This window comes from Tetrahymena thermophila, assembly GCF_000189635.1.
Source record: "Tetrahymena thermophila SB210 genomic scaffold scf_8254761, whole genome shotgun sequence".
In the NCBI taxonomy this organism is placed as follows: Eukaryota; Ciliophora; class Oligohymenophorea; order Hymenostomatida; family Tetrahymenidae; genus Tetrahymena; species Tetrahymena thermophila.
The window spans coordinates 66,727-87,832 of NW_002476520.1; the positions used below are offsets into that span (position 1 = coordinate 66,727).

Sequence of the window (21,106 nt, forward strand, 5' to 3'; positions counted from 1 at the left end):
TATCAATTAAATTAGATTATAAACTCTTTAAGGGATTTAAGAAAGATTTTTATTTAAGTACATTAAACTAAGCATAAAGAGTTAACTTGGATACAAGCAATTGAATTTTCACTGAGTTACATTTATGAATTTAAATATAATGATTTTAGCAATTTTAAATAAATGTTAAAATCAGCAAAGCAAGGCTATAAAAATTTTATGAAATATAAACATCTCAAGATATAATAGAATATGAATGAATAAGAAAGAAAAAAAATTATTATTCTATTTTCAAAATAACAAAATAGCGAAATATAAAGTTTGAATATTAGTGATGTATATAAATTAACCAATCATTAAAAACTAATAATTTATCATTTAAAGGAATATGCTTTTTTAGAGAACTAAAACGAATAATACTAAAGCCCTTTTTTAAATTACGAATCTTTTGTTGACGAAATCCCGCTCATTAATGAATTTAAATAATTAAGAGAGGAAGATAATTTAAATGAAGAAAATGATTTCATAGCAATTCTAAATAACTCTTGAAAATATTTTAAAAACTTTTCATAATAATTTTTTAAAAAAGAATTTATTAAAAAATATATTTAAATGTTGTAAATACTGTAAATATTAAATTAACAAACTTATATTATTATCTTTATTTTTATAAATATTAAACTTAAGCCAATTTAAAAAAAAATATTTTGCGAAATATATTCTTACTATTTAAAAATCTTTTATAGTTAATAAAAAAATTAATTAAAGAAAAAATGTTATTTTTAGATATTTCAAATATCAATTATAGTTAATTAATGATAAAAATAAACAAATTTAAAAAAATTTATTACACAAAATTAAGAAAAAATATTATTAAACAAAAATTATATTTATTAAAAAATAAACAGTTGATTATAATTTGTTAACAAAATTAAATTAATGATTTAGCCTTACAAAACAGCCAATATGCTTTTTTTAATTTGGTAAGTTAAAATTTAGTTTTTTATTAGGTAAAAAAAGTAAGTAGAAATTAGCTATCCGAATAAATAATCAAAAGTTCATTAATTTAGAGGCAATAAATATTGAATTAGCTAATCTTTACATTATTTAATAATTTTATTAATTTACAATTAGTTAATTAATAAAAGTGGTAAATAAATTACTAATTATGCAAGCTCTTATTTTAAAGTTAATTATTTTAGTTTCTATCCCAATTATTATAGGTGTTGGAATAGTTTTAACTATATTCTATTAGCAGCTTTGGCTTGCGCTCGATGAATGGTAAATTTAACATTTATTATAAATATGGAAAGTATATTTAAGATAATGATTTATTTAGTAATAATCAGCATCATCATTAATAAAAGCCATTTAGCTTTTAAAAAGATTTAGAATAATAAACAAATATATAAATAAATAGGGAAAGAGACAGTAACATATGGATAAATCAGACGCAGTAATAAATCCTATACAATTCTGTACTATCACAATAACTTCTAGAATAGTACAGCTTTAACTAAGTAAATATTTACTAACTATAAATGGAATATTTATTTATGAAAAAGAATAATTTAAATGAGTTTTTTACTTATTTTAAACACTTATAAAGCTCTAATTACATATGGTGGTTATGAAAAGTTTACTATCAAAATATTAATAATCTATCATCATACGTAAATATTTATTTATATTTTCAAATTTACAATCAAATCCTAAATTTTTAATATAAAGAAAATCCTACAGCTAATTTTACAGTTTGTTCATATAGAGAATTGATATTCAATTAATGTGCTTAAAATGTTTATGACTAATTAAACGAAAATATATTCTATGCAGATATGTACTTTGTAAGATCTATTTTTGAATTTAAACTCCTTACTCCTCAACAATAATATTTCATTGAAATGGTATGTTTTTATAGTATTTCACCATATTTATATCTCTATGTTTTAGAATAATAGAGTTTCTTTTTATGCAAGGGCATCTTTTCTAGCAACTCAAACTGAAGGACTTATCTAATTGATATATTTATATAACTCTGATACAACTTCTATTTCATATGGCGTACCTTCAGGGTAATAAATATATTAATATCTTTTATTTATCATAGCTTTTATACCAAAAGGTTTTATAACTATACAGATTCTGATTATGAAACCTGTATGGGTAACGGTTACATAGAACCATATGATCCAAGATGTAGATCTTGGTACACCTACGCTTAGTAAAATCAAGGTATATCGACTAAAAAATTTACAATAATTAAGCAATCTTAATTTCAGCTAAAGTTTTATTTAGACAAAAAGCTTATCAAATCATAAATATAATTTTCTTAAAAGCATATTATAAATATTAATATTAATTATTATAGATAATAAAAAAACAACTAAAATAATAATGAGTAATTAATAAGTTAATTCAATATTAAGGTATTAAAAATATTAATTTTTTTTAGGATAAAGAAAATATAAATTTCTGATTTAAATTTATATTAAATGAAAAGTAAATAATTTAAATTTCAAAATGATATTAAAATTATATTTTATAGTTATTAATTACCACCTATTTTTACTAAAACCTTTTGTAAATGACAAAAATTTTAATGCTTTATGAGTAATTTTTCAAAATAAGAATATTTATTTAAAGCTTTAAAAGAGTTAAATTTAAATTCTTTTGAACTTAATTATATTTTAAATGTGGATATAAACATATAAAAGCAAAAGTGTATTTGTTTTTGTATTTATATTTTTAATTTTTTGAATAATTATTATAGGATACTTCATTTATGAGCCTTATATTGATGCTGTTATTATTAGTTTACTGTCAACTCTTTCTAGTTAAATTGATTATAAAAACGAGTTTTATTCTGTATATAGTATCGACTTCGGAATGTAAAATATAGTATAGTTATTTAATACAACTTTAAGTGAGAACGCATATTCAGTATTAATTCATGAGTTCAATCAAACAGTAGAATTTTATTTATAATATTATTTTTTTATTATATTTTAATTTATAATTAGGTATTTTATCATCCTATGCTAATATTTTAAAAGGTATTGTCTTGGGCAGATTTAGAATATATTAATATAAATTAATTTTGCAGCGATTCCGTGGAATTAATGTAATAATGCTATAACTAAAAAGAAGATTTTTCTAGTTAAATAGATCAGACAATACAATTTATCAAAAGTGGTAATTATTCTATTGAAGATCAATTTAACTTGAATTTGTTGTATTAAACATGGGAAAGATTTGGATAAAAACTGTAATTTTTAATTTATTTATTTATTATTTGTACATTTATAATTTTTTAAAAAAAGCATAAGCATAATTTTCCCTATCAAGAGCTAGATGAAAGGATTTAATAACTAAGAGCCATATTCTTACGCTATAATAATGACAGCAAGAGTAATAACTGATAGAAGTGATCATCTAAAGTTGTTTAATCTTTTGAATGTGAATTATTTAAGAATACCACTGATTGTAGAATTTATTGTGGTTAGCTCTATTATTATCATCTTTTTAATTTATTATGGCTATTTTTTAATTTTTTAAATTTATAATCCAATCTAGCTGTTAATTTTATTCTTAAGAAGAAGCTACATGGAGTAATAATCTTGTTAAGTAAGCTAAAAAATAAAAAATCAAATCAAATAGAGTTAATAAATAAAATAAATAAATCTTTAATAATCCAAAAGTATTCGTAAAAAATCACATTACAAAAAAGCAAATAAAATAAAAAATGAGGACGATTCATTAAATGTTTAATAGTAAAATGACTAATATGATAATGGATAGTAAATTAAAATGAATTAAACAAATATAAGCTAAAATTAATTTATGATAGAGGAATAGCAGTACATGATGCAAAGCCATTCTAAATATAATTTTAAATAAATAAATGATGAGTAGAAGTATTTAAATAAATACTAAGAATAACTATCATCCAAAAATAGTCAAGCTAGATCTATATTGTATAATTCAAACGTTTATAATTAATCATAAATAATATATAAAAAATAAATAAAACTGAATGAATTTATATCAAATAAGCCACCATAAGGTAGTTCTAATAATACAATTTATTAAAAAAATGCATTAGAAAAAAACTCTGCTTTAAAAAGAATTAAAAGTTTTGATAAGTCTATGTTTAATTCTAGATATTCTTAGAAAAATGATGACTTTGATTATGTTTAATAATTAGAATTCCTCTAAGAAAAGAACAAAGATGAAAGTAAATTAAAAATTTTAAAAGGATTAAAGCCTTTGTTTTTGGAAATGAAAATTATCAAAAAAGCTTTTTAAGATTTAGAAGGATTAATTAATTATTAAATAGATGCTTAAAATCAAAACTCTAATGATGTTATGAATACTCTTTTTCACTTCACTAAGGCCAAAGCTACTTTTTAATAACTTAAAAATCAAATTGGTTTATCTAGATGTTATTTTAATCTTGGTATAATTTATATTTTAAAATATGAGTACAATCTAGCTCAAGAATATTTTGAATCATCAATTATTTTAAGTTTAGAAGTTCTTGGCTTAGACTATTTAAGCTTAATCAATTAAAAGTTAATTTTCAAATATGATGAAGGAACAGATAGTTAACTTACGATTCTATGTAAAAGAATATGTTCAAAAGCATATTCTTGCAAATAGTATGCTCTTTAACACATTTATTTAGAAGATAAAGATAGTGCTATTGAAAATAATAATTTCTTTGAATAGTAATAACAAAACTAATAAATGGGACAAAATATTTAAAAAATAAATTATTTACTAAAGAATTCTCTACACTCATATAAAGCAGTTGAAAAAATAATTAAGAATAATAATTTATTATTCTCACAAATATTTTAAATATTTTTAAAGCAAGAAATACTTGAAATACAGATATTTTTAAACAATTTTTAAGAAATATTTTAATAATTCGATAATATAAACGTTCTCTTAGAGTAATAATAAAAGTTTTAATAAAATCAATTTTAGAATTCTCCTTGCTAATCTTACTAAAATCAATCCAAAAATCTTTCAGAAGAATACTCAATTTATAAAATTAAATGCATAGCTTAAGGAGAAGTAAATGTAATCAATTAAATTTAATAAATTTAAAAGAGTAGATAGAAGTTCTTGCGAGGATTGATAGAGATTAAACGATATAACTATAGAGAGGCTATTGAATAGTTTACTTTGTTTATTGAAGAGGGATCTTATTACAGCTGTTAGTTAAGAAGGAAAGCAATTCATCACCTTAATTAGCTATTTATGATAGAATTTAATAGATAAATAGATTTGAAAAAAATGTATTTGGATTAAAAAGCTTCTATTCCATATGATATAACAATAATACTATAGCTTTAATATTAGAGTTAATATTCATCATTAGAGTCTTGTATTTTAAATCTAAAAAATTAAAATTTTTTTAGGAAATTTGATCGAATTTAAATATTGATATACGATACATAGATGGAAATATTTATGCCATTCACTTTGATAAGCAGCGATCATCAATTAAATTAGATTATAAACTCTTTAAGGGATTTAAAAAAATTTATTTAGGTTAATTAAACTAAACTTATAGAGTTAAATTGGATACAAGCAATTGAATTATCTCTAAGTTGCATTTACGAATATAAACATAATGATTTTATCAATTTTAAATAAATGTTAAAAACAAAACAAGGCAATAAAAGTTTTATGAGAAACAAAGATCTCAAGATTTAATAGAATATGAATGAATAAGCAAGAAAAAAAATTATTGTTCTATTTTCAAAATATCAAAACAGCTAAATATAAAATTTGAATATTTATGATTTGTACAAATTAATCAATCATTAAAAACTAATAATTTATCATTTAAAGGAATACTCTTTTTTAGATAACTAAAAAGAACAATACTAAAATCCTTTTTTAAATTATGAGTCTTTTACTGACGAAATCCTGCTAATTAATGAAATTAAAAATCTAAGAGAGGAAGATAATGATGAAAATGATTTCATAGCCATTCTAAATAACTCTTGAAAATATTTTGAAAACTTTTAATAATAATTTTATTTATAAAAAGTGAATTAAAAATATATTCATATGTTGTAAATACTGTAAATATTAAATTAAGGAAATTGACTTATTATCTTTATTTTTAAAAATGACACTTAATTTTTAAGGATAAAAAATTTTTAAAAAGATTTTTTTTTTGATAATCCTTATTCATGCGTACCCACGGTAGTTTCTTTTTGATCAGAAAATATCACAAGCATTGCAGCATGGCTAATAATTCTCTTGTTACTCTAACTTAATTCCATAAATACCTAATCCTTTTTCTTTTTTTTCTTAAGGATCTGCAACAATAGTGCTATTTTCTTCATTTATTGGTGCAGCTGTTTCTGATTATGTATTTTTATTCTATTCATGTTTATCTTTAATACCTTTTTTTATTGAAAATTCTTTAATAGCCAAGGAATTGTCATTACCTACTGAAGCCACTTGCTATGATGATTTTTATAATTTATCTGTCTGGCTACCTTGCTATTCTAGATTTTTGCTTATATTATTGTTGTTGTTGTTATTATTATTATTGCTATTGATATTCATATTTTATTCATCATTAAAAGGAATCGAGAAACGGTTAAAGTAAACTTTATAACAGTCATCAACTAATATTTAAATAATATAAAAAAAGAAAAAATAGAATTCTTAACTAAAGCATTTTTTTGTTAAATTTTCATAGGCCTATTTGAAAAAATCTAACAATTTTGTTTTATTAATTGCAAAGCAAGCTATAATCTTTTTATATATAAAGCTATAAAATATATTGATAAATGTAGTAACTTAAGTCAAAAAACTAATAAAATTCTATTTCTATATTTTATAACTTTTTATTCATAGTAATATGCTAAAATAGAAAATTATTTTAAAGAAAACACTTACTAATTTTCTTGGCGCTTTCAAAACTGTACTTATCTTAGAAATTAGGGTTATTTTTACTAAAATATCTTTAAAAAGCTGTCAATTCTGTTAAAATAAAAATAGAATCTTTGTACACTCTTTATTTATCCTCTTCAGTGAAAGGCAGTATTATTTTTCCATACTAATCTGGTATTCTTTCTCTAATAAACATTTACAATTATTTAGAAACCTCATATAATACGAAAGGATATAGATACCTATTGAATTTTCAAAAAGAATATGTAAAAAAATTCTATGAGAAACTAAAAATATATTATTATTTACTTCATTGTCGATTTTATACAACAAGCTCCTAAATTTAAAATTTTATAGTCTTCATTAAGAAGGCCTTCATAAACTCTTTCGTAATCTAAATCAAATTATACAGACCTATAATTTTCTAAATACAAAGGAAACAATTCTTCACCAATGAACTATATACCCTTTTAAACATCAATAGGAATATATTCCTCTTCAAATGCTTTAAAATAATCTATCATTAATTTTCTAAAATTGCTCAAAAACTTGAAGCCAGATTTGTTTATCCTAATTTAATTTGACTTTATCTAATATTTTATTGATTATTATTAATATAGATTGATTTCACTCCTTTTGTTTATTTATTTAATTAGCAATTAATTAAATAATAATTAATTTATGCATAAAAAAATAATTATTTATTTATTTTCTTTTTCAGCTTCAAAGTTTAATCATTTTTATTTTCATTTAGCATAACAATTATTATTAGTAGATTCTTCAAAAAGCTTTTTCAGCTTTATTTTTTTAGCCATTGATATTCCCAAAACTTTAATACTCAAAAACAAATATACCTACCTACCTACCATTCATATTTAATTGCTTGATTTATTATTTGATTAATTAAAACCTGTTTTTATGCTACTATATTACTTCTACTTCACTTTGCTCTTGTTTGCATTTGAAATTTCTTTGTAAATACATTACCAATCGCTTAGAATAAATCTTTTATCTTCTGAGAAGCTATCCTTTTATATTCTTATAAACTCCACTTTGTAATTTAAAAAAAGTAACCAAAATAATATTTAAAAAATGTTTAAAATTACTTTAAAAAAAAAAGACATACTTATTTAATTAATTAATTATAAAAAAATTTCATGAAAAAGATGAAAAGGTAAGCATTTTTACAAGATTACTCAATAAAATTTTATCTATACATAAATTTAATAATTTTTAAATATTTCATCAATTAATATGACATTAAAAGTTTCATTCCTTTAAATAATTCAAGTATGGCTTCAATAAAATACAATCTTTTTCTGAAGCAACTTAGAATAATATTAACATTATATATTTTACTTGTTTTTAAATAAAATAAGTATAATTAATAAAATAAATTAAAATACTTGATTTAATGAAGAACGAAAGAGAACAGATAAATATGGTTTTTATTAAAAAAATAATCATAAAATTGGTGATTTAATTGAAATTAATTTATTTAATATTTAGCAAAAATTAATATTTTTGAGCTCGTCTCAAACGTAAAAAAGAAGAAGAAAATTTCAGCGAGCGAAAGAAGTTAAAAAATAAACTAATTTTGAAAAAAACATGAAGAAGGAAGGTATTACTCTGAGAAATATAATAGAATTAGAAAAACTATAAGATTAATTTTTGTGAAAAATTTGAAATCAAATATTAAGAAGAAAATTAAGATTTAGAAAAATAAAATATTCATCATTAAAAAAAATTATTTGAAATATCACAAATCATGATATGATGGTTTGTGATATTTCAAATGCAGGAACAGATATATTTAATTGAAGGAGATGGTGACGATATAGGTACATAAATTTAAAATGGCAATTACTAATTATTCCTTATTTTTTATCAAAATTTTCTCTAAATAAGTAAATAAGGAATATAAAATAAAAAGAAGATTTAGTGAATTTAATTTATTTATTGATATGATAACAACCATGAATTTTAGTATTTATTTTAAAAAAATTATTTTATAACAAATTTGTTATTATATTGCTATAATTATTTATTGGCTTTCTTGATCATTAATTTACTTTTTGTAGCTGGTCCAAACAAAAGAATAATAAATAGTTTCTTTTTGGTCAGAAAATATCGCAAGCATTGCAGCATGGCTAATTTTTCTCTTGTTCCTCTAACTTAATATTATGAATACCAACTCATTCTTCTTTTTTTTCTTCAGAATCTGCAACAATAGTGCTATTTTCTTCTTTTATTGGTGCAGCTGTAGCTGATTATGTATTTTTAGAATTTTTTTTCTATTCATCTTTATCTTTAATAGATTTTTTTATTGAAGATTCTTTAATAGCCAAGGAATTTTCATTACCCACTGAAGCAACTTGCTATGATTTTTATAATTTATCTGTCTAGCTACCTTAATATTGTAGATTTTTGCTTATATTATTGTTGTTATTATTATTGCTATTGGTATTAATATTTTATTCATCATTAAAAGGAATCGAGAAACGCTTAAAGTAAAATTTATAACAGTCATCAACTAATATTTAAATAATATAAAAAAAGATAAAATAAAATTCTTAACTAAAGCATTTTTTTGTTTAATTTTCATAAGCCTATTTTTAAAAATTTAACAATTTTGTTTTATTAATTACAAAGCAAGCTATAATTTTTTTATATATAAAGCTATAAAATTATATTGGTAAATGTAGTAGCTTAGGTCAAAAAACTAATAAAATTCTATTTCAAAATTTTATAACTTTTTATTCATACTAATATGCTAAAATAGAAAATTATTTTAATGAAAAAATAAATTTATTACTGATTTTCTTGGCGTTTTTAAAACTATATTTATCTTAGAAATCAGGATAATTTTTACTAAAATATCTTAAAAAAGCTGTCAATTCTGTTAAAATAAAAATAGAATCTTTGTAAACTCTTTATTTATCCTCTTCAGTGAAAGGCAGTTTTATTCTTCCATGCATATCTGGTATTCTTTCTTAAATGAACATTTACAATTAAATAGAAACATTACCTAATACGAGAAGACATAGAGAGCTATTGAATTTTCAAAAAGAATATGTAAAAAAATTTTATGAGAAACTAAAAATATATTATTATTTACTCCACACAGCATTTTAAATTAAATATTGGACTATATAAAGTTTTATAGTCTTCATTAAGAAGGCCTTCATAAATTCTTTTGTAATCCTTGTCAAATTATATAGACATATAATTATCTACAATCACATTAAACAATTCTTCACCATAGATCTATATACCCTTTTAAACATCAATAGGAATATATTCCTCTTCAAATGCTTTAAAATAATCTATCATGGATTTTCTAAAATTGTTCTAAAACTTGAAGTTAGTTTTGTTTATCCTAATTCAATTTGACTTTATCTAATATTTTATTAATTATCATAAATATATATAGATTGATTTCACTCGTTTTGTTTATTTATTTATTTTATTTATCAGCTTCAAAGTTTAATCTTTTTTATTTTCATTTAGCATAACAATTATTATTAGTAGATTCTTCAAAAAGCTTTACAAGCTTTATTTTTTTATTCATTGATATTCACAAAACTTTAATACTAAAAAACAAATGTGCCTACCATTCATATTTAATTGCTTGATTTATTATTTGATTAATTAAAACCTGTCTTTATGTTCCTATATTACTTCTACCTCACTTTGCTCTTATTTGCATTTGAAATCTCTTTGTAAATACATTACCAATCGCTTAGAATAAATCTTTTATCTTCTGAGAAACTATCAATCTCTTAAAATAAACCTTTTATCTTCTTATTAACTCCACTTTGTAATTTAAAAAAAGTAATCAAAATAATATTTAAAAATGTTTAAAATTACTTTAAAAAAAATATACTTATTTAATTAATTAATTTTGAAAAAACTAATATTGTTATTTAACATTAATAATATATGATATCACAAAAAATTATATTAAAATCACATTTTTTACTATTAAGCAAGAATAAACCAGTAATTAAAAAATACTAAGATGTTAATTGATTGAAGAATTAATCTCTTAAGTATAATCATGAAAAAGATGAAAAGGTAAGCATTTTTACAAGAGTACTCAATAAAATTTATTTTATCTATACATAAATTTAATAATTTTTAAATATTTCATTTATTAATATTACATCAAAAGTTTCATTTCTTTAAATAATTCAAGTATGGCTTCAATAAAATACAATCTTTTTCTGAAGCAACTTAGAATAATAATAACATTATATGTTTTACTTGTTTTTAAATATAATAAATTAAAATACTTGATTTAATGAAGAATGAAAGAGAACAGATAAATATGGTTTTTATAAAAAAAAATACTCATAAAATTGGTGATTTAATTGAAATTAATTTATTTAATATTTAGCAAAAAATAATATTTTTGAGCTCGTCTCAAACGTAAAAAAGAAGAAGAAAATTTCAGTGAAAGAAGTTAAAAAATAAACTAATTTTAAAAAAAACATGAAGAGCGAAGGAAGGTATTACTCTGAGAAATATAATAGAATTAGAAAAACTATTTGATTAATAATTATCCGAAAAAAGCTTTAATGAAATCCCATAAGTTTATAACAACCCCAGCTTAAAAATGAGTTTGTTTAAATATTTAATTGAAGGTGACGATGTAGGTAAATAAATTAAAAATGATAATTATTAATATCTCTTCATTTTTTCTCAAATTTCTCCAAATAAGGAATACTAAACAAAAGAAGATTTAGTTACTTTAATTTATTAATTGTGTCTGATAAAACCATAAATTTTAGTAGTTGTTTTAAAAAATTATTTTACATCAAATTTGTTACTATTAAATGCTATCATTATTTATTGGCTTTCCTGTTCATTAATTTACTTTTTGGAGCTGGCCCAAAAAAAGTTTAATAAATAGATTGTTTTTGTCAGAAAATATTGCAATCATTGCAGCATGGTTAATTTTTCTCTTTTTACTCTAACTTAATATTATGAATACCTACTTCTTCTTCTTTTTTTCCTCCTGGATCTGCAACAACAGTGCTATTTTTTTCTTTTATTGGTGAAGCTGTAGCTGATTATGTATTTATAGACTATTTTTTCTATTCATCTTTATCTTGAGTTACTTGTCTCATTGAAGATTCTTTAATAGCCAAGGAATTATCATTACCCGCTGAATCAACTTGCTAGGACTTTTATAATTTTTCTGTCTGGCTACCCTTCAATTTCTCTAGATTTTTGTTTATATTATTGTTGTTATTATTATTATTGGTATTGGTATTCATATTTTATTCATCATTAAAAGGGATCGAGAAACGCTTAAAGTAAAATTTATAACAGTCATCAACTAATATTTAAATAAATTAAAAAGATAAAATAGAATTTGTACTTTAGCATTTTTTTGTTAAATTCTCATAAACTGATTTGAAAAAATCTATCAATTTTGTTTTATTAATTGCAAAACATAAGCTTTTTATATTTGTAGCTTTAAAATATATAGGAAAATGATGTAACTTAGGTCTAAAAACTAATAAAATTCTATTTATATTTATTATAACTTTTAATTCATAGCAATATTCTAAAATAGAAAAATATTTTATAGAAAAAATAAATTTATTACTGATTTTCTTGGCGCTTTGAAAACTATATTTATCTTAGAAATCAGGATAATTTTTACTACAATATCTTGATAAAGCTATTATTTCTGTTAAAATTAAAATAGAATCTTTGTAAACTCTTTATTTATCCTCTTCAGTGAAAGGCAGTTTTATTTTTCCATACCTATCTGGTATTCTTTCTCTAATAAAAATTTTCAATTAGTTAGACACATCATCTACTACCAAAGGAGATAAATACCTATTGAATTTTCAAAAATAATCTGTAAAAAAATTCTATGATAAACTAAAAATATATTATTATTTACGCTATTGAGCCTTATATGCTATAAATTACATAATATAAAGATTCATAGTCTTCATTAAGAAGGCTTTCATAAATTCTTTTGTAATCTTTGTCAAATTATGTAGACCTATAATTTTCTATAATCAAAAGAAACATTTCTTCACCATTGATCTATATACCCTTTTAAACATCAATAGGAATATATTCCTCTTCAAATGCTTTAAAATAATCTATCATAAAAGATCTAAAATTTATCTAAAACTTGAAGGTAGTTTTGTTTATCCTAATTCAATTTGCTAGTATCTTATTTATCAGATTCTATCTAATATCTTATTAATTATCATTAATATTGATTAATTTAACTCCTTTTGTTTAATTATTTAACTAGCAATCAATTAAATAATAATTAATTTATCATAAAAAAAATAATTATTCATTTATTTTCTTTATCAACTTCAAATTTAAATTTTTATTATTTTCATTTATCATATACAATAATTGTTAGTAGATTTTTCAAAAAGCTTTGCCAACTTTATTTTTTTTTAGTCACTCTGATTCACAGAACTAGAATGCTCATAAACTTACATTCCATTCATATGTAATTAAAACTTATCTTTTTGCTCCTATATTTCTTCTACTTCGATTTGTCCTTATTCCTATTTGCATTTAAATCAAAATAGTTCTTTGTAAATACATTATCAACCACTAAAAATAAACCTTTTATCTTCTTAGAATTGTAATTTAAAAAAAATCAAAATGATATTTAAAAAATATTTTAAATTACTTAAATAAAAAAAATATTTATTTAATTATGAAAAAAATAATATAGTAATATAACATTAATAATACATTGTATCCAGTAATTAAAAAATACTTAGATGCTAATTGATTGACAAGTTAATCTCTTAAGTATAATCATGAAAAAAATGAAAAGATAATCATTTTTACAATAGTACTTAATAAAATAAAAATTACATAAATTTAATAATTTTTAAATATTTCATAAATTAATATAACATGAAAAGTTTCATCACTTTAAATAATTAAAGTATGATGTTAATCAAATACAATCTTTTTCTGAATAAACTTTAAAAAAATTAAAATTATATACAAATATTTCAAATAAAGTAACCCTTGTATTTTTATATATCATATCTGTTATGTAAAAATATTTCAAGATTAAAAATTTTTTTTCTTCTATCAGGTGCTTCAAAACCTTTTTTTAATTTCTATTATTTATTTATTTTATATTTTAGTAAATAATATTTATTATTCTACTAAACAAACACATATTTTAACTCAAGAAATAATTATCCTAAAATAGCTTTAATCAAATCCCATAAATTTATTACAACCCCAGCTTAAAAATGAGTTTGTTTAAATATTTAATTGAACAAAAGAAGATTTAGTTACTTTAATTTATTAATTGTTTCTGATAAAACCATAAATTTTAGTAGTTGTTTTAAAAAATTATTTTACATCAAATTTGTTACTATTAAATTCTATAATTATTTATTGGCTTTCCTGTTCATTAATTTACTTTTTGGAGCTGGCCAAAAAAAAAGTATAATTATTAGATTGTTTTTTGTCAGAAAATATTGCAATCATTGCAGCATGGCTAATTTTTCTCTTGTTACTCTAGCTTAATATCATTAATACCTACTCCTTCTTCTTTTTTGCCTTCTGGATCTGCAACAACAGTGTTATTTTTTTCTTTTATTGGTGAAGCTGTAGCTGATTATGTATTTTTAGACTTTTTTTTCTATTCATCTTTATCTTGAGTTACTTGTCTCATTGAAGATTCTTTAATAGCCAAGGAATTATCATTACCCACTGAAGCAACTTGCTATGATTTTTATAATTTTTCTGTCTGGCTACCCTTCTATTTCTCTAGATTTTTGTTTATAATATTGTTGTTATTATTATTATTATTATTAGTATTGGTATTCATATTTTATTCATCATTAAAAGGGATCGAGAAACGCTTAAAGTAAAATTTATAACAGTCATCAACTAATATTTAAATAAATTAAAAAGATAAAATATAATTTGTAACTTAAGCATTTTTTTGTTAAATTCTCATAAGCTGATTTGAAAAAATCTATCAATTTTGTTTTATTAATTGGAAATCAAGCTATAAGCTTTATATATATAAAGCTATAAAAATGTATAGGAAAATGAAGTAACTTAGGTCAAAAAACTAATAAAATTTTATTTATATTTATTATAACTTTTTATTCATAGTAATAAGCTAAAATAGAAAAATATTTTAAAGAAAAAATAAATTTATTACTGATTTTCTTGGCGCTTTGAAAACTATATTTATCTTAGAAATCAGGATAATTTTTACTAAAATATCTTAATAAAGCTGTCATTTCTGTTAAAATAAAAATAGAATCTTTGTACACTCTTTATTTATCCTCTTCAGTAAAAGGAAATTGTATTTTTCCTTCTCTAGCTGGTATTCTTACTCTAATGAACAAATGCAATTATTCACACACATCATACGCTACGAAAGGACTTAGATACCTATTGAATTTTCAAAAAAAATCTGTAAAAAAACTCTATGAGAAAACTAAAAATTTATTATTATTTACCCTAGTGTTGATTTTATGTTATAAGTTACAAATTTTAAAGATTCATAGTCTTCATTAAGAAGGCCTTCATAAACTCTTTTGTAATCTTTGTTAAATACTTGAGACCTATAAGTTTCTTATAACAAAAGAAACATTTCTTCACCATTGATCTATATACCCTTTTAAACATCAATAGGAATATATTCCTCTTCAAATGCTTTAAAATAATCTATCATGAATGAACTAAAATTGCTCTAAAACTTGAAGTTAGTTTTGTTTATCCTAATTCAATTAGCTAATATCTTATTTTTCAGATTCTATCTAATATTTTATTCATTATCATTAATGCTTTTGTTTATTTATTTAACTAGCAATTAATAAAAAATAATTAATTTATGTATAAAAAAAATAATTATTTATTTATTTTCTTTATCAACTTCAAAGTTAAATCTTTTTTATTTTCACTTATCATATACAATTATTATTAGTAGATTCAAAAAGCTTTGCGAGCTTTCTTTTTTTTTAGTCATTGTGATTTACAGAACTTCAATGCTCATTAACTTACCTACCATTCATATGTAATTACTTGAATAATTATTTGATTAATTAAAGCTTGTCTTTTTGCTCCTATATTTCTTCTACTTCGATTTGTCCTTATTCCTATTTGCATTTAAAATCAAAATAATTCTTTGTAAATACATTATCAACCACTAAAAATAAACCTTTTATCTTCTTAGAATTGTAATTTAAAAAAATCAAAATAATATTTAAAATTACTTTATAAAAAAAATATTTATTTAACTATGAAAAAAATAATATTGTAATTTAACATTAATAATAAATTGTATCACTAAAAATTATGTTAAAATCACATTTTTTACTATAAAGTAAGAATAAACCAGTAATTAAAAAATGCTTAGATGTTGATTGATTGACAAATTAATCTCTTAAGTATAATCATGAAAAAAATGAAAAGATAATCATTTTTACAATAGTACTCAATAAAATTATCATTACATAAATTTAATAATTTTTAAATATTTCATAAATTAATATAACATGAAAAGTTTCATCGCTTTAAATAATTAAAGTATGATGTTTATCAAATACAATCTTTTCTGAATACACTTAAAATAAAATTAAAATTATAAAAATTTTTCATATTAAATAACCCTTGTATTTTTATATATCATATCCATTATATAAAATATTTATATCTGTTAAAATAGTAATAAATTTATATGTTATTATTTACAAAATACTAGTAAAACTAACTTTTTTACCCTATATCTAGGTTCTTTCATATTAAAGTACTTTTTAAAAAAATATAGATTTAAATTTCAAAAGATGAATTTAAGCTAATTGGTCTTAAATTAAGAAAAAGTAATTACATTTTAAAATATATTTAATAATATCCTTTTTTTTAAATAAAAATAATATTTAAAAAATATTTTCCAAAATGCAAGTTTTATGATTATATTTATATTATTTTTAAATTAAATTAAATGATTTGTCATTTTTATTATTGAAAAAGATAATAAATTTAATGACTTTAAAATAAATATATATTAATCCTTTTAAATATGTTTTAAAAATAATTTAAATATTTAAATATTTATACTAAAATAAAACATAAGAGATTAAATTGTAGTATATATATTAAATAACATTTGGCGTATATCCTTTAACTAACTCACAAAATCAACTAATAAAGTTAGTTAATTCTTTTTATTCTAAAGAAATTCCTTTGAAAAAACAATAATTTTTTAGATTTATTTTTATATTGTTAATAAAGCACATACATAATTTTGATAAAAAGAACATGAAAACAATAATAATAGGATTAATACTAACAGTTTCTCTACCTATATTAACTGGTGTTGCTATTGTTTTAACTATATTCTATTAACAACTGTGGATTGCTCTTGTTAATTGGTAATTTATTATATCTTCATTTATCATTATTGTTTTAGCAGATAATGTTGAATTTATGCAATTTAAAATGTGGAAATAAATGCCTCATTATCCAAAATATTTAAGGGAACTAAATCTATTTAATTCAAAAATAAATAGGGAATAAGATGTAGCTATCTGGATTGATTAAACATAAAAATAAGTAGTATTTAATTCTGCTCTATCACAAAAAATTTTGGAGCAATATAGCTTCAATTAAGTAAGTAGAATTTTCTGATTACATTCACTACAACTAATTTAATGATTTTAAAAAATGAAATTCTAAAGCTTCAATTACATATGGTTGTTATTAATAATTTGCTTTCAAAGTTTTAGGATTCATCAATCATAGGTAAGCTGTTTAATTAGTTTATTTCTATTATGTTTAAGTTTTAATCAATATTTTAAACGTAGACAATCCTAATTCTACTTTCACGATATGTTCATACAGGGATTTGATATTCAACTAATGCCCATAAAATGTTTATGATTAATTAAATCAAAATTTATTTTATGTAGATTTATATTTTGTTAGATCTGTCTTTTAATTTAGTTTACTAACAGCTAAACAAAAACACTTCATTGAAATGGTATTTTTAATTAATAAATACTCTTATTTATGTTGATTAAATACAGAATATCAAGGTTTCTTTTTATGCTAGAGCTGCTTTTTTAGCATATCAAACAGGAGGCCTTATTTAATTGATATATTTATACAACTCAGATACAACATCTATTTTATATGGGGTTCCTTCTAGGTATTTATTAAATTTGTTCTATTTTTGTAGTTAATTTATATTATTGAAGCTATTATAATTATACGAGCTGTGATTATGAATATTGTAATGGTGACAATTTTATTGAGCCATATGATCCCAGATGCAGACCATGGTATTAGTTTGCTGAATAAAATAAAGGTATATTAAATTTTATTATTTGATAAAAGTGATTATTTATTTTTTTTAAATAATAAAATAAAAAATATTCTTAAATAAAAAACATATGAATATATATATATATTTTTTCATTAAGAAAAATGATGATAATTAATTAATTAATTATTGTGTTTGCCAAAAGAATTTTATACTGAATTATATAAACCATACCATCTAATTAATACATATATTTTTATACCGTTAATATTCTATTTTAAGGTGAGAAAAAAATATAATTTTCTTCAATAACTTTCTCCTTAATTTAAAATATTTTAAAAAATTCTATGATAAGAAATAAGTGAATACTTTATGATAACTTAAAGTATAGATTTTTTTATTTTTTATTTTAGGATTTTATTTTTATGAGCCTTACGATGATGCAGTAGGATAAATTCTAATTATGACTCTTTCTAGTTAGGTTGATAATCAAAATTAATTTTATTCAGTAAATAGCATAGATTTTGTTATAGGAGACTTAATTTAGATGTAAAATAGTACGTTAAGCTAGAATGCTTATTCTGTACTTTTCCACGAGTTCAATTCAACAGTAAAATATCCAAAATTTATTTGTTTAAAAAATCGTAATTAAATCATCATAAAAATAGGTATTCTATCATCCTTTTTAAATGTTCTATGAACAAAAACCTTGGCCAGATTTAGAATATTTGAACATAAATTAATTTTGTAGTGACACAGATCAATAAATGAATAAATGTCTTAGTTAAAAATAAGAATTCTCAAATCAATTACAAGCAACTCTAGAATTTATCCAAACAGGAAACTACTCAATAGATGAATAAATAAATTTAGATTCACTATACTAAAAATGGGAAAGGTTTGGATAGAAGCAGTATTATTTATTTATTTAGTTCATGTTAATTTAAAAAACATAAAAAATATTTTATTTAAAAAGGCTAAGCATAGTTATTCCCATATAGAGCTCTTTAAAAGGAATTAATAGCTAAAGACCTTATTCTTATGCTATATTAATGACAGCAAGAGTTATATCAGATTAAACAGATAAGTTTATGCTATTCAACCTGTTTAATGAGAATTAAATAAGGTTACCACTCATTTTTGAATTTTTATTGATAAGCTTCATTGTATTCGCCTTTATATTAAATTATGGCTATTTTCTCATTTACTAAGTTCAAAATCCAATACAGTTATTAATTTTGTTTTTGAGAAGAAGTTACATGCAACAGTCAGCTTGTAAAAGCTAAAAAGATAAAATAATTAAATAAAATTATTTAAAATAAAAAACAGATAATTTTAGAAATAGCAAAAAGTCTTTCAAATCAAGTAGTAAATTAAATATAAAATAATTAGATGAATAGGGAAGTGCATTCTATCAGATATAATAAACTGACGTTAATATTCCATTAAGCTTTAATTAATAATATTCCATTAATCAAAACTACAATTTTTAGAAAGCTGTTGAGTAATAATAATTAATTTTTACAGATCATAATAATACAAATAATTCTAAAATTAAGTTAAATCATTTGGAAATGAAATAATTTCTTGAAATTAATGAGCCGTCTCCAAAATAACAAAATTTTATATTTAGCTCAAATAAATTGTCTCAAACATAATCAATATTAAAAAAGACAAATATTTAAAGTTGCTTCTTAGATTAAATTAATTCAAAATCTCCATAAACGTAGTCATTTAAAAAAGAAGAAAATCAAGTTTTAACTTAAAAAAAAACTGTTTTTAATATTAACATCTAAAAATGTGATGAAAGAGATTAAAGCTCTAAATCAAATTATAAAATTGATAATGTATCTTTAAAAATGTAAAATAAAGATAGTGTATAGACTAAAATAAAAATTCTTTAAGGATTGAAACCTTTATTTTTAGAAATGAAAATAATTAAAAAAACATTTTAGGATTTAGAGGAACTTATAAATTACCAGATAGATGCCTTGAATTAAAATTCTGAAGACACATTAAATACACTTTTCCATTTTTCGAGAGCTAAGATGACATTCTAAAGGCTCAATAATTAAGCAGGACTTAGTAGATGCTATTTTAATATTGGCATAATATATCTCTTAAAATAAGAGTACAATCTAGCAGCAGAGTATTTTGAATCTGCAATATTAATTAGTTTAGAAATACTTGGTATTGACTATTTAAGCTTCATTAATTAAAAGATAGTGTTTAAATTTGAAAAAGAATCAATCAACTAAGTCACAATTTTATGTAAAAGAATAATATCTAAAGCCTATTCAAATAAACAACAAGCTTTTTAGCATATTTACAGTGATGATTATCATTTAAACGATTTTGAGTAAAGTTACGATAGCATAACAGATCATCCTAAATAAAATTAAAATCTATCTTATAATTAAATCAATGATAGATATTATCACATTTATTTCAATTTATAAAAATCATTAAATTCTTATTTAATAGCAAAAAAAATTATTTTTGGAAATAATTTAGATTTTTCAAATTTGTTTAAAATATTTTTATATCAGGAAATCCTAGAAATATACATTTTTTTTGGTGATAATAAATAAATAAGCTGTTATCTTGATGAGCTTAACTAGCTTTTTTAGAGATTAGATGGCATAACAAGTTAAATTAAGGAAATTCTTTTAAGTAAGCAAAAATAATTATTAGGATTGATTGAAAGTAAAAATTAAAACAACTTAAAAGCAATGGAATATTTTATATAATCCATAGAAGAAGGTTAATTCTATAGTCCTTCATAAAGAAAAAGAACGATTTTTCATATTAAAAAATAGCTTTAAACAATTTAAAGTTGTGACTAAAATGATATTAAATTAAATGAAAATATATAAAATGATTACGATTTAAGTATTTTATTAG

General features: G+C 20.6%; 5 protein-coding genes across 5 annotated transcripts; 1 reads left to right on the top strand and 4 right to left on the bottom strand. All coding sequences in view use genetic code 6, as the record gives it.

Moving 5' to 3' along the window:
• Positions 1-1,147: 1,147 nt before the first annotated feature.
• On the top strand, positions 1,148-3,401 carry TTHERM_01050520 (transmembrane protein, putative; the record flags this gene model as incomplete). Its single annotated transcript, XM_001010251.2, has 11 exons — positions 1,148-1,260; positions 1,400-1,499; positions 1,589-1,652; positions 1,711-1,819; positions 1,941-2,054; positions 2,105-2,203; positions 2,351-2,380; positions 2,435-2,481; positions 2,753-2,870; positions 3,003-3,174; positions 3,303-3,401. 11 exons carry the CDS (start codon positions 1,148-1,150, stop codon positions 3,399-3,401), a joined length of 1,065 nt encoding a protein of 354 aa, XP_001010251.2.
• A 2,818-nt stretch (positions 3,402-6,219) lies between these two features.
• On the bottom strand, positions 6,220-7,427 carry TTHERM_01050540 (hypothetical protein; the record flags this gene model as incomplete). Its single annotated transcript, XM_001010253.1, has 3 exons — positions 6,220-6,635; positions 6,910-7,145; positions 7,213-7,427. 3 exons carry the CDS (start codon positions 7,425-7,427, stop codon positions 6,220-6,222), a joined length of 867 nt encoding a protein of 288 aa, XP_001010253.1.
• A 1,671-nt stretch (positions 7,428-9,098) lies between these two features.
• On the bottom strand, positions 9,099-10,236 carry TTHERM_01050550 (hypothetical protein; the record flags this gene model as incomplete). The annotated part of the gene is made up of 3 exons (XM_001010254.1): positions 9,099-9,436; positions 9,719-9,954; positions 10,022-10,236. The coding sequence occupies 3 exons, from the start codon at positions 10,234-10,236 to the stop codon at positions 9,099-9,101; spliced, it is 789 nt and encodes a 262-aa protein (XP_001010254.1).
• A 1,592-nt stretch (positions 10,237-11,828) lies between these two features.
• On the bottom strand, positions 11,829-13,038 carry TTHERM_01050560 (hypothetical protein; the record flags this gene model as incomplete). Its single annotated transcript, XM_001010255.2, has 3 exons — positions 11,829-12,247; positions 12,521-12,756; positions 12,824-13,038. 3 exons carry the CDS (start codon positions 13,036-13,038, stop codon positions 11,829-11,831), a joined length of 870 nt encoding a protein of 289 aa, XP_001010255.2.
• A 1,351-nt stretch (positions 13,039-14,389) lies between these two features.
• TTHERM_01050570 (hypothetical protein) lies at positions 14,390-15,613 on the bottom strand (the record flags this gene model as incomplete). Its single annotated transcript, XM_001010256.2, has 3 exons — positions 14,390-14,814; positions 15,095-15,330; positions 15,399-15,613. 3 exons carry the CDS (start codon positions 15,611-15,613, stop codon positions 14,390-14,392), a joined length of 876 nt encoding a protein of 291 aa, XP_001010256.2.
• Positions 15,614-21,106: the final 5,493 nt, after the last annotated feature.